The 13,896-nt window shown below is 42.8% G+C and overlaps 1 protein-coding gene across 5 annotated transcripts in view; it reads right to left on the bottom strand.

The window, feature by feature from the left end:
• adat1 (adenosine deaminase tRNA specific 1) overlaps window positions 1-13,896 on the bottom strand; it is a 48,698-nt gene that overhangs the window by 15,338 nt on the left and 19,464 nt on the right. For all 5 annotated transcript variants that reach the window (XM_078210669.1, XM_078210666.1, XM_078210667.1 and 2 more), the window contains 2 exons: window positions 12,051-12,196; window positions 3,480-3,579 (listed from right to left, as the gene is read on the bottom strand). In XM_078210669.1, coding sequence (XP_078066795.1) covers window positions 3,480-3,579; window positions 12,051-12,196 — 246 coding nt within the window. The remainder of the gene's footprint in view (window positions 1-3,479; window positions 3,580-12,050; window positions 12,197-13,896) is intronic.

Here is a 13,896-nt window from a genome sequence, read left to right as displayed (position 1 = left end):
GAAAACATCCTCTCCACATCCACTCTATCCAGACCTCGCAGTATCCTGTAAGTTTTAATAAGATCCCCCCTCATCCTTCTAAACTCCAACGAGTACAGACCCAGAGTCCTCAACCATTCCTCATACGACAAGTTCTTCATTCCAGGGATCATTCTTGTGAACCTCCTCTGGACACTCCTCTGGATCCTTCCTTAGATATGGGGCCCAAAACTGCTCACAATACTCCAAATGGGGTCTGACCAGAGCCTTATACAGCCTCAGAAGTACATCCCTGTTCTTGTATTCTAGCCCTCTCGACATGAATGCTAACATTGCATTTGCCTTCCTAACTGCCAACTGAACCTGCATGTTAACCTTAAGAAAATCTTGAACAATGACTCCCAAGTTCCTATGTGTTTCTGATTTCCTAAGCATTTTCCCATTTGGTAAATAGTCTGTGCCTCCATTTCTCCTTCCAAAGTGCATCACCTCACACTTTTCCACATTGCATTCCATCTGCCACTTCTTTGCCCACTCTCCTAACCTGTCCAAGTCCTTCTGCAGCCCCCCTGCTTCCTCAATACTACCTGTCCCTCTACAGATCTTTGTATCATCTGCAAACCTAGCAACAATGCCTTCAGTTCTTTCCTCCAAATCGTTAATGTATATTGTGAAAAGTTGTGGTCCCAACACTGACCCGAGGCACACCACTAGTCACCGGCTGCCATCCTGAAAAAGACCTTTATTCCCACTCTTTGCCTTCTGCCAGTCAGCCAATCCTCTATCCATGCCAGGATCTTACCCTTAATACCATGGGCACTTAACTTATTTAACAGTTTCCTATGCGGCACCTTATCAAAGGCTTTTCTGGAAATCCAAATAAATCACATCCACTGGTTCTCCTTTATCTAACTTCCCTGTTACCCCCTCAAAGAACTCTAACAGATTTGTCAGACATGACCTCCCTTTGACAAAGCCGTGCTGACTCAGTCCTACTTTATCATGCACTTCCAAGTACTCTGCGATCTCATCTTTAATAATGGACTCTAAAATCTTGCCAATGACCGAAGTCAGGCTAACCGGCCTATAATTTCCTGTCTGCTGCCTCCCTCCCTTCTTAAACAGCGGTGTTACATTAGCTACTTTCCAGTCCTCTGCCTCCAGTGATTCCTCAAAGATCACCCCAATGCCTTCACAATTTCCTCAGCTATCTCTTTCAGAGCCCTGGGGTGTAGTCCATCCGGTCCAGGTGATTTATCCATCTTCAGACCTTTCAGTTTCCCCAGAACCTTCTCCTTAGTGATGGCCACTACACTCACCTGTGCCCTCTGATTCTCCTGGAGCTCTGGTATCCCACTGGTGTCTTCCACCGTGAAGGCTGATGCAAAGTAACTAACTATTCAGTTCCTCTGCCATTGTTTTGTTTCCTATTATTACTTCTCCAGCCTATAACCCTTAACAAACATATCTAAGATGTTCCAATCAAACAAAAACTTATTTTAGGCTAAAAAAACACTTTACACAAGTTTAACACAGCAAGGACTAATGTTCACATGATACTGGAACTGAGTCCTTTGGATGAATGGTGCAGTTCTCTTGAAACACTCAGTTTGAAGTCAGAACAGCTTCCCAGAACACCAGGGCGAGACCATGGTCAAGCCACCAACAGCAGATTTTCCACTCCAGGAAGGCTTACAGCTAACCAGCAGAATTTCCCCATACCCGAGAGAGAGAGAGAGAAAAAGACATTTCTTTCCAGCTTGATGTCCCTTCTAAAACTAAAACCTGCAGCTCAGAACTGAAAATGAAAGAGCTCCTGTCACCTGACCTGCAAATATTCTTCCTCCTGACAATGCAGGGTCATAAAACTAATTCCCAAAGTTAAAAATAAACAACCTCTATTCAAACCACTGAAGGAGCAATAAAAGGGCTTCTAGTAGACAACCCGGTGCCACAACGAGAGCTAAGAGCTACAGAGAACATAATTTTAAAAAAACTCTTAAAGGTACGCTAACGTCACACATAATTGTCAATTCCAGTACCAAGGCCTAAAACCAACCCTTACTGTATTGTCTTGTGGTCAAGGTCATTGTAGCTTTGAGCTTCTTTTGCTATGGTTCCACACTGGCTACCACAGGATTTAAGCAACTTCTGTCAATACGCTGTATAAGATTTTATTATGCACATGAACAATGTCACACTTGCTCGAGCAAACATTTGAATCACTTTCGCGAAGTGGACAACCAAAAGCAGCAGATTAGAACACCAGATCCAGGGTATATAGGAAAAAAGCCATCCAATACAAGAAAGTGTAGGTATCCCCCATTTGAGAGTGTCATTTTCTCTTTAGCTACATCATGCTGCTGACTCCTCTACATGTCAACTAACTTTGGCAGTTACTAAATTCTACAAAGCCCTACAATTTGAATTACTTACTCAAGTGCTTACATATGAATTGTTATCCTGGTGCAAACCCACTGTGCCCATCTTAACTGCTCTCTTACTTAATCTAATTCCCCTATGAAAAATTCTCTGTGACCTCGGAGATGGAATGCTGTTGTGGGTAAGCCAAGGACTTTTGAGAGCTTATGGTCTGCAATCTATAGGAGCTCAGACTTGAGAGGGCACAGGTGCAGGCTGCACAAAAGTGACAGCTTCCAAGAATGTTTGGTCCAGCTGGTTATCTGGCATCCAAATGAGTAACGATTGAGGGGTTGGTGAGAACGCAGACATGCTGTCATTCTAAGAGCTGGCAACATAATACAGTCACATTTCCTGACTATCCCAAAATCTGGCTACAACTCAGCTCTATGGAAGATTGTATTACTGAATTCTTAAGTCTCTGTTCTCCTCTAACTTTTAAAATGTCACCATTCAATATCTATTTCTTTCAGTATTATTACAAACTTTGCATAACTGCCTCTGATTTTGCCACCTTCCACAGCCATTGTCACTGTTTGCAAACTCATATTTGACCCAGTAGAGCTTCCAGACCCATCGCCTGGGCTCTCAGATTTCCCTCCCTGGAACCTGTGCACTTTGTTCTCCTCCTAAAACACCCTCCTTAAAACCAACCTCTTTGATTAAACCTTTTGACACCTTCCTAACATCATCTTCCTTGACTCAGCATCCAAATTTTCCTTAACGTCATGTTGAAGTAATGGGACTTCTTCCATATTAAAAATATTAAATGCAATTTGTTGAAGTTATTCTTCCCAAAATGCACCACCTCACATTTTTCCACGCTAATTTTCACCTGTTTTCTATTTGCCCACTCTTATCAGTCTATTTATTCTCCAGATAATTGGATACATCGAGCAATCTACATAATGCGAAAGTACGAATTTGAAATGCTTTGATTTGGTGGAAATTATAAATGTTAGTTTATTGTACTAAAAATATATAATTCTATGTTTAAAATATACCATACTCAAAAGTCAGGAATTCAGTTATAAACAAAGAACATTATTTCATCTAATTAAAAATGCATAATTCAGTACCTGGCTTGTGGGGTTCCAAGGATCTTCTTTGTTGCTCCTTGTTTAAAGCCATTTACAGAGACATCTAGTGGCTGGTGTGGGACAGCACACCAACTTATTGCTATAAGAGATTAAAAATAATCACTTCTGCTTAACAGCATCACAGTATCTTTGGTTATAATAGTCATTAACTATGTGCATTGTTTACATATCATTTACTATCTATTGAGATCATCTAGAATCAATAATGTAGTTGACTGTGCACAGTAAGTTGACTGGGTATCCTTGTGCAAGAATCACAAGGAGTTGGTTTGCAGGTGCAGCAGGTAAAGCAGGTAATTAAGGCGGCAAATGGAATTTTGTCCTTCATTGTTAGACAGATGGAGTTTAAAAACAGCGAGGTTATGTTGCAGCTGTATAAGGTGCTGGTGAGGCCACACCTGGAGTACTGTGTACAGTTTTGGTCTCCTTACTTGAGAAAGGATATACTGGCACTGGAGGGGGTGCAGAGGAGATTCACTAAGTTGATTCCAGAGTTGAGAGGGTTGGCTTATGAGGAGAGACTGAGTAGATTGGGGCTATACTCATTAGAATTCAGAAGAATAAGGGGAGATCTTATAGAAACATATAAGATTATGAAGGGAATAGATAAGATAGAAGCAGGGAAGTTGTTTCCACTGGCAGGTGAAACCACAACTAGGGGGCATAGCCTCAAAATAAGGGGAAGCAGATTTAGGACTGAGTTGAGGAGGAACTTCTTCACACAAAGGGTTGTGAATCTGTGGAATTCCCTGCCGAGTGAGGCAGCTGAGGCTACCTCATTGAATGTTTTTAAGGCAAGGATGGGTAAATTTTTGAACAGTAAAGGAATTAAGAGTTATGGTGAGCGGGCGGGTAAGTGGAGCTGAGTCCACGAAAAGATCAGCCATGATCTTATTGAATGGTGGAGCAGGATCGAGGGGCCAGATGGCCTACTCCTGCTCCTAGTTCTTATGTTCTTATGACTTGTCTTAAAAAAACAATCACAGACCAAGATTAAAATGCTGCATTCTGAAAAGGAAAATATGTGAATTTATGATCAAAGCTTTATTTTTTTCGATTCAAGGGAATTATTAGTAAATAGACTTCTACCCTCCTCCTTCTCGTTACCATGTCAAGTTTTCATGGTGGAATAGCTGGGGGCTGACACAAAGCTGCAAGAACGATCATTACCATAAAGGGTTGCATGACCTCCTCCTGTGCTGTACTATAATTTTATAGCTATCATCCAGCAGATTTCATTGGTGTCAAGTAGAATGTCACTCTCGGAACCATTGGTAATTTAGTGGTACATTTATTTATAAAACGTATTTTATGCAGTCAGCAAAAGCTTCACAGATTTACAAAGAATATTGAACACAGGTCAGGCCACCTGTCCACACTGGCAAATTTGCTCCACTCAAGCTTCCTCCCACCTTTCCTCAATTAACTCTAAGAATATTACTCTCTATTCCCCTCTCCCTCCTATGATTAGCTAATTTCCCCTTAAATATATTTATACTGTTAGCCTCAACTACTCTCCATGGTAGCGAGTTCCACATTCTCACTACTCTCTGGGCAAAGAATTTTTTTTCTGAATTCCATGCTTGCTTTCTTGATAATTATCATACATTGATGGACTCGAGTTTTGTTCTTCTCCACAAGTGGAAACATGGAGTGATCTGCGCTGGTTTTTCAGACGCATGCTGCACCGCACCCCTCCCATTTTGGAGAGTCAGGAGTTCTGCACTGATACTGGGGAGTGGGCTCTTGTCTAAACACACTGGCTCGGGAGCTGTTGCGCAAGGGTGCCCCAATCTCACAGTGTGCTGGGAGACCCCCTCCCTCACCCACAGACATTGAGACCACCCCACATTAGCAGCATGTTCCCCCACCCCATCCCTGACATGGGTTGCTGACATCAGGGTCCCTCCCAATGGGTCACCCTGCTAGACCCTGACATGCTCCCATCAGGACCCCCAAAATTATCCACCTCTTTGTGACCTCCCATTAGAGCTCCCACCGTCAGAGCTCCCACTCAGGCTCCGCCCTCATGACACTGCTCCTGGCATCACCAAGGTGCATGGTGGCCACTGCCAGGGTACCAGGTTGGCACTACCAGATGGACACTGCCCAGCCATGCCCCGATCCCCCCTGCAAAGGCCTCCGAGCCTCCCCCAACCCCCTTGCCAACCCCCAGCATGACCATTACACGGGGTCTCTGCTTGTGGGGACTAATAGCAATTTGCAGCATCATGGGCAAATTTAAATGATAATTTAAATATGCTACTTAGCCTCGCGTCGTTTCTGGGCGTGACCTGGTTCACACCATTAGAAAGGGGCCAAGAGAATTTCACTGTTTGGCGCCGGGCACGAAACAGATTTTTAAGCTCACACGATTCTCCAGGACTGGCTCGATCTACTAATGGCGCAGCGAGATCGGAGAATCGCCCTCTACTCTTGTAATTTTAAATATTTGTATTAAGTCATTCCTCAGCCTTCCCTTTTCAAAAGAAAAGAGGCCCAGCCTGTTCGGTCTTTCCAGACAGGTATAACATCACAATTCCATCATCATCCTTACAAATTTGTTTTAAACACATTCGCCAATGCCCTTATATCCAATCTTTAAATCAACAATCGAACTATGCACAACACATTAAAAGGGTGGTCTAACCAGGTTTGATACAAGTTTAGCATAACTTCACAGCTTTTCAATTCTATACCACTAGAAATTAACCTTAATATCTGGTTTGTTTTTTATGCCCTTACTAATCTGGTCACTACTGTTAGAGATTTGGTTATTTGTACTTCCAGATCCCTCTGCTCCTCGATTCAGAGTCATAGAGTAATTTCAATTCTTACATTACACTTATTTTTTTAAAATCAAATTGTCATACCTCACTCTTGTTTATGTTGAAATTCATTCTTAAATTATCAGCCCATTATGCTGCTTGGAATACGATAAACATTCCAAGTTTTATCATAATTAACTGGACAGCTTTTTTACCTAATCTTCCCTGTTTACATTGTGGGCAGGAAAGTGGAGCATCTACAATTGATTATTGCAACCATATCTATGACTTTAGCAGCAGTAAATATGGAACCGGAAAATAAGTGCAGCAGCCACTTCTGTGACCTTTCATTAGAAGCAACTAACTATACTCTTATTTAAAGAGAGTTCAGATGTCCATGGCAATAGCATTTGGGTCCTTTTTGTAGAGGGTTTCAATAAGGGGCAATAATTACAGCAATTTGCCTATTTTACACCAGTGATTACACTTCAGAAGGGAATTTATTACAGCTGTGAAGTAGGCGACAACAGTAGCACAGTGGTTAGCACTGCTGCTTTACAGCTCCAGGGACCTGGGTTCGATTCCCGGCTTGGGTCACTGTCTGTGTGGAGTTTGCACATTCTCCTCGTGTCTGCGTGGGTTTCCTCCGGGTGCTCCGGTTTCCTCCCACAGTCCAAAGATGTGCGGGTTAGGTCGATTGGCCATGCTAAAATTGCCCTTAGTGTCCTGAGATGTGTAGGTTAGACGGATTAGTGGGTAAATATGTAGGGATATGGGGTAGGGCCTGGGTGGAATTGTGGTCGGTGCAGACTCGATGGGCTGAATGGCCTCTTTCTGAACTGTAGGGTGTCTATGATTCTACGATTCTATGAAGTGCTTTTAGATATTATTATAAAGACATGAAAAGTGCTATATCACTAAGTTTTCCTTTTGTTTCATAATTATCACTAATGCCAATTAAAAATGCTCTATATACTTTTTCCAGAAATTAATATTCTGAAGAGAATAGCACAGCTTTTGCATTAATGTAAAGCTAACAGCATAATAATGGAGCAAACAGTTCCTGGCATCTGCGCAGCTGCATTCAAATGCTGAAATTAGGAAGTTTCTGTCAGAGATATTCCTCAGGCTACACGATAACAGCCCTTGCCAATGGAATTGGCATTGAAAGTTGTTGCAATTATATACGTGTTGGTGAGACCACGACTGGAGTATAGTGTCCAGTTTTGGTCTCCTTATTTGAGGAAGGATGTGGTGGCATTGGAGGCAGTTCAGAGGAGGTTCACCACATTGATTTCGAGGATGAAAGGGTTGACGTATGAGGAGAGATTAAACAGTTTGGACTTATACTCACTGGAGTTTAGAAGAATTAGAGGGAATCTGATCAAGGTATTAAAAGAAATTGATAAAGTAAATGTAGACAAATATTTCCTCTTATGGGGCAATCTAGAACAAGAGGTCACAGGTATAAATTGAGAGGCAGTAGATTTAACACTGAGATGAGGAGGAACTACTTCTCGCAGAGGGTGGTGAATTTGTGGAACTTGCTGTGGAGTCTGAATCGTTGAATGGTTTCAAGAAGGAGATAGATACATTTTTAATAAAAAAGGGATAAAGGAGTATAGGGAGCAGGTGGGGAGGTGGATTTGAGACCAAGGAGAGATCAGCCATGATCTGATTTGAATAGGGGAGTAGGCTTGAAGAACTGAATTTGTCTACTTCTGCTCCTAATTCCTATGTTCCTATGACATACAATGGCTGAATTTGGAGTACTTGTCCACTAGTTTTCCACCAAAGACGGCAGAAAATGTTAAAGGGAGTGAATTTGTAATGTCGTGATATGTGATCATTTTTGCCAAACGATCTCTCTAGCTCTGAAAGTTTAATTTTACAAGATTTGCAGTTAAATCCTTCAGTAGTTAGTTGTAGAGATGTTTTTGTTTTGCTTTGTCTTTTACCTGTCTTGCACCCATCTGTCTTTCCTAATCTTTATTTTGTTTTCTACATGGATTTAATTCTCGTTTACATTTCCAGTTTTCTACTTCCTGGTTTAGACTCCATATGCTTCAACAAGGATTCCATAATCTGACTGAGTTAAAGAGTCATAGAGGTTTACAGCATGGAAACAGGCCCTTCGGCCCAACTTGCCCATGCTGGCCCTTTTTTTAAAACCCCGAAGCTTGTCCCAATTGCCCGCATTTGGCTCATATCCCTCCATATCCATCTTATCCGTGTGACTGTTTAAATGCTTTTTAAAAGGCAAAATTGTACCCGCCCATACTACTACCTCTGGCAGCTTGTTCCAGACACTCACCACCCTCTGTGCGAAAGAATTGCCCCTCTGGACACTTTTGTACCTCTCCCCTCTCACCTTAAACCTATGCCCTTTAGTTTTAGACTCCCCTACCTTTGGGAAAAGATATTGACTACCTAGCTGATCTGTGCCCCTCATTATTTTATAGACCTCTATAAGATCACCCCTCAGCCTCCTACGCTCCAGACAAAAAAGTCGCAGTCAATCCAGCCTCTCCTTATAACTCAAATCATCGAGTCCCGGTAGCATCCTTGTAAATCTCTTCGGCACTCTTTCTAGTTTAATAATATCCTTTCTATACTAGTGTGGCCAGAACTGTACACAGTATTCCAAATGTGGCCTTACCAACATCTTGTACAACTTCAACAAGACGTCCCAACTCCTGTATTCAATGTTCTGACCAATGAAACCAAGCATGCTGAATGCCTTCTTCACCACTCTGTCCACCTGTGACTCCACTTTCAAGGAGCTATAAACCTGTACCCCTAGATCTCTTTGTTCTGTAACTCTCCTTAATGAACATAAGAACATAAGAAATAGGAGCAGGAGTAGGCCATCTAGCCCCTCGAGCCTGCCCTGCCATTAATAAGATCATGGCTGATCTGACGTGGATCAGTACCACTTACCCGCCTGATCCCCATAACCCTTAATTCCCTTACCGATCAGGAATCCATCCATCCGCGCTTTAAACATATTCAGCGAAGTAGCCTCCACCACCTCAGTGGGCAGAGAATTCCAGAGATTCACCACCCTCTGGGAGAAGAAGTTCCTCCTCAACTCTGCCCTAAACCGACCCCCCTTTATTTTGAGGCTGTGTCCTCTAGTTTTAACTTCCTTACTAAGTGGAAAGAATCTCTCCGCCTCCACCCTATCCAGCCCCCGCATTATCTTATAAGTCTCCATAAGATCCCCCCTCATCCTTCTAAACTCCAACGAGTACAAACCCAATCTCCTCAGCCTCTCCTCATAATCCAAACCCCTCATCTCCGGTATCAACCTGGTGAACCTTCTCTGCACTCCCTCCAATGCCAATATATCCTTCCTCATATAAGGGGACCAATACTGCACACAGTATTCCAGCTGCGGCCTCACCAATGCCCTGTACAGGTGCATCAAGACATCCCTGCTTTTATATTCTATCCCCCTCGCGATATAGGCCAACATCCCATTTGCCTTCTTGATCACCTGTTGTACCTGCAGACTGGGCTTTTGCGTCTCATGCACAAGGACCCCCAGGTCCCTTTGCACGGTAGCATGTTTTAATTTGTTTCCATTGAGATAGTAATCCCATTTGTTATTATTTCCTCCAAAGTGTATAACCTCGCATTTATCAACGTTATACTCCTTTTGCCATATCCTCGCCCACTCACTCAGCCTGTCCAAATCTCTCTGCAGATCTTCTCCGTCCTCCACACGATTCACTTTTCCACTTATCTTTGTGTCGTCTGCAAACTTCGTTACCCTACACTCCGTCCCCTCCTCCAGATCATCTATATAAATGGTAAATAGTTGCGGCCCGAGTACCGATCCCTGCGGCACGCCACTAGTTACCTTCCTCCAACCGGAAAAACACCCATTTATTCCGACTCTTTGCTTCCTATCGGATAGTCAGTCCCCAATCCACTTTAACACACTACCCCCAACTCCATGTGCCCTAATCTTCCATTAACTGAGTAAGTCCTGCCCTGGTTCAATCTACCAAAATGCATCACCTCGCATTTATCTAAATTAAACTCCATCTGCCATTTGTCAGCCCACTGGCCCAATTGATCAAGATCCCATTGCAATCCAAAATAACCTTCTTCACTGTCCACTGTGCCACCAATCTTGGTGTCATCTGCAAACTTACTAACTATGCCTCCTATATTCTCATCCAAATCATTAATATAAATGACAAATAACAGTGGACCCAGCACCGATCCCTGAGGCACACTGCTGGTCACAGGGCTCCAGTTTGAAAAACAACCCTCTACAACCATCCTCTGGTTTCTGTCATCAAGCCAACTTTGTATCCATTTAGCTACCTCGCCCTGGATCCCATGAGATTTAACCTTATGCAACAACCTACCATGCGGTACCTTGTCAAAGGCCTTGCTAAAGTCCATGTAGACAACATCAACTGCACTGCCCTCATCTACCTTCTTGGTTACCCCTTCAAAAAACTCAATCAAATTTGTGAGACATGATATTCCACTCACAAAGCCATGCTGACTGTCCCCACTCCGTCCTTGCATCTCTAAATGCCTGTAGATCCTGTCTCTCAAAATACTTTCCAACAAGTTACCCACCACAGATGTGAGGCTCACTGGCCTGTAGTTCCCAGGCTTTTCTCTGAAGCCCTTTTTAAACAAAAGCACAACATTTGCCACCCTCCAATCTTCAGGCATCTCACCTGTGACTATAAATGATTCAAATATCTCTGCTAGGGGACCCGCAATTTCTTCCCTCGCCTCCCACAATGTTCTGGAATACAATTCATCAGGTCCCGGGGATTTATCTACCTTGATGCAGTTTAAGACTTCCAGCACCTCCTTCTCTGTAATATGTACACTCAAGACATCACTATTTATTTCCCCAAGTTCCCTGACATCCATGCTTTTTTCAACAGTAAATACTGATGAGAAATATTCATTTAGGATCTCACCCATTTCTTGTGGATCCGCACATAGATGACCTTGTTGATTCTTAAGAGGCCCTACTCTCTCCCTAGTTACTCTTTTGGCTTTATGTATTTGTAGAAGCTCTTTGGATTCTCCTTTGCCTTATCTGCCAAAACAATCTTGTGTTCCCTTTTCTCTCTTAACTCTACTTCTACACCCCTATATTCTTCAAGGGATTCACTTGATCCTGGCTGCTTATGCATGTCATGTGCCTCCTTCTTCCTCTTGAGGCTGCTTATGCATGTCATGTGCCTCCTTCTTCCTCTTGACCAGGGCCTCAACATCCCGAGTCATCCAGGGTTCCCTACTTCTACCAGCCTTGCTCTTCACTCTAAGAGGAATGTGCTCACCCCGAACCCTGATTAACACACTTCTGAAAGCTTCCCACTTACCAGGCATCCCTTTGCCTTCCCACAGACTCCCCCAATTAACTGATTGGACTATTTTGCTGTTTCCTGCCTTGTTCACACATGCCATTGATTCATTGCGGTGGACGGTGTATTGGATCTGATACTAGGTTAAAGAAAGCCCACAAAACCCTTGTGGGCAGCTGTCAGTGAGGTGAACAGTTGTTGCTGTTCCTGCAGCGCTTTCGCATAACCTGGGCCATAATGTGGAATACAATCGATATAGCACAAACGAAGAATGGACATATGAAACATGACAACTGCATTTGAGACATATATAAATTGTGTATTTCTAATCTTATCACAAAAATATTGAGTCTTAAAGGTTAAGACTTGCAAACACTTGATCTGAAATTTGTAATAACATTTGTAAAAAAATATTTTTCAAAATTGTGCTCTACCTGCTGCACAAGGTACAAGTTTCTCTTTGCTGGGCTCATCGCTGCTTTGTACTGAATGGCGACTGTGCACAAACTCTAATTGTGACTGCAGCAGCATTACATTGTGAACTCTGAATTCTTGTGGGAGTGAGGTAATGTGCCGACATCTGTTGGAACACAAGGGGAAAATAAACATTAACTCAATGTTTTCTTTAGATGCAGAATCCTTTGCTGTGTTACTTTTATCAGAGTTCAGTAGATTACATCCACAAACAACTTTTATTTTCATATATAGAGCACATGAAACTCAGCATTTTTTGTAAAGTACTTTAATTTCATTTTATTGAACAATAAACAAGTCTTTGTTACAACAAAATGATATCTTAACCTGCATGTAGTTAAGATTAAGGGGGTGATTCTCCCATTCCGATCAGCTAGTTTTTTGGCGGGTTGGGCTGGGAGATTCGCGCATGCGCCGTTTCGCAGAATTCGTGCATGCGTTCCCAATGTACGCGCATCTCCCACTGCTGGATATCTGGAGCGGTCGGGACCACGCAGGAAACCGGCGGGACCAGCAGTTAAGTACTTTAAATCTTATTTTAATGTGATTTAAATGTAATGATCGGGCCCAGGACTGAATTCTCCAGGCCCGATAGCATCTCCCACCCCGCCAGTACAAATTCACGCCGGCGAGCTTTAGAGTAGCTCCTCACTTTTGGGGAACTTGTGGGAGACCCCGCTGGAGTGAAGGGGTCTCTATGGGGTCAGGCGGCAGGTCATGGGCACCTGGCAGTGACAGCCTGTGCCCCCAAGGCACTACCCAAGGTGCAAAATGCCCATGCCCAGGGGACATCTTGTCACTGTCCACCAGGCATGGGGCGGGGCCTAGGGGCAGTGCCAAGGGGTGATTGATGGGAGTGGGGGGGTACAGCTGTCACTCTGCAGACAGGGTCTGCCTCCTGTTTGTGGTGGGGGGGAGCAGCACTGCCAGGGTCGCGGGCTGGCCAACGATTGAACTGGCCACAAATGGGAGGCTGACAGTTTGGGGCCACTGCGCATGCAGGATTCTTGACGCAAGTAAAGCAAAAGTTAAGCCATAGATTGGCAGGCTAATGAAACATAATATGGCCATGTGGCAGCTTTTAGCGCTTAATAGTTTTCACACTATTAGAACAGCTGTTAACTAGCTAATTTGTTCATGAAAACCATGCAAAAAATAAAACTGCAGCAGATTTTTGTTCCAGTGATTGTCATCATGCATACTGAGTGGGAAGGAATCATTGAAGTAGGGAAAATGGAACAGGTTTCTGCACTAACAAAGATTAAACTTGTATTTACACAGCTCTATACATGACTTCAGGATATTCCAAAGTTTTTCACAGCCAATTCATTATTTTTTTTGAAAAGTAGTCACTGTTATAAAAGGAAATGTGGCAGCCAATTTACATACAGCAATGTTACACAAACAATGTTGAGATACATCTTTCACAATGTTGATTGAAAGAATAAATATTGGTCAATCACCAAGGTAACCTCCCTACTCATGAATAGTATCTTACATCTACTGTAGAGGGCAGATGAGACCTTGGTTTAATGTCTCATCTAAAAGACTGTACCTTCAACATTACAACACTCCTTAAATAATCTCTTTTAACTTGTAATAGATTACTTCACTGTATAGAGTATCTGATGCCAAATTTTCTATTTTGTATACATGGTAAAGTTTACGTAATTCCCAAAAAACAAAATGCGCGGTAATTTGATTACTTTTAATTTTTGAAGAGAAATGTATGAGTTCTACCTATCTTTTTAATTTTTAGTCTTAGAGACCTTTCACCAGTACATAATTTTACGAATAAAGTTTAAA

Source organism: Mustelus asterias, chromosome 4 (assembly GCF_964213995.1).
Source record: "Mustelus asterias chromosome 4, sMusAst1.hap1.1, whole genome shotgun sequence".
In the NCBI taxonomy this organism is placed as follows: Eukaryota; Metazoa; Chordata; class Chondrichthyes; order Carcharhiniformes; family Triakidae; genus Mustelus; species Mustelus asterias.
Note: the sequence above shows the minus strand (reverse complement) of the source record. Positions and strands in the feature narration are given on the sequence as shown.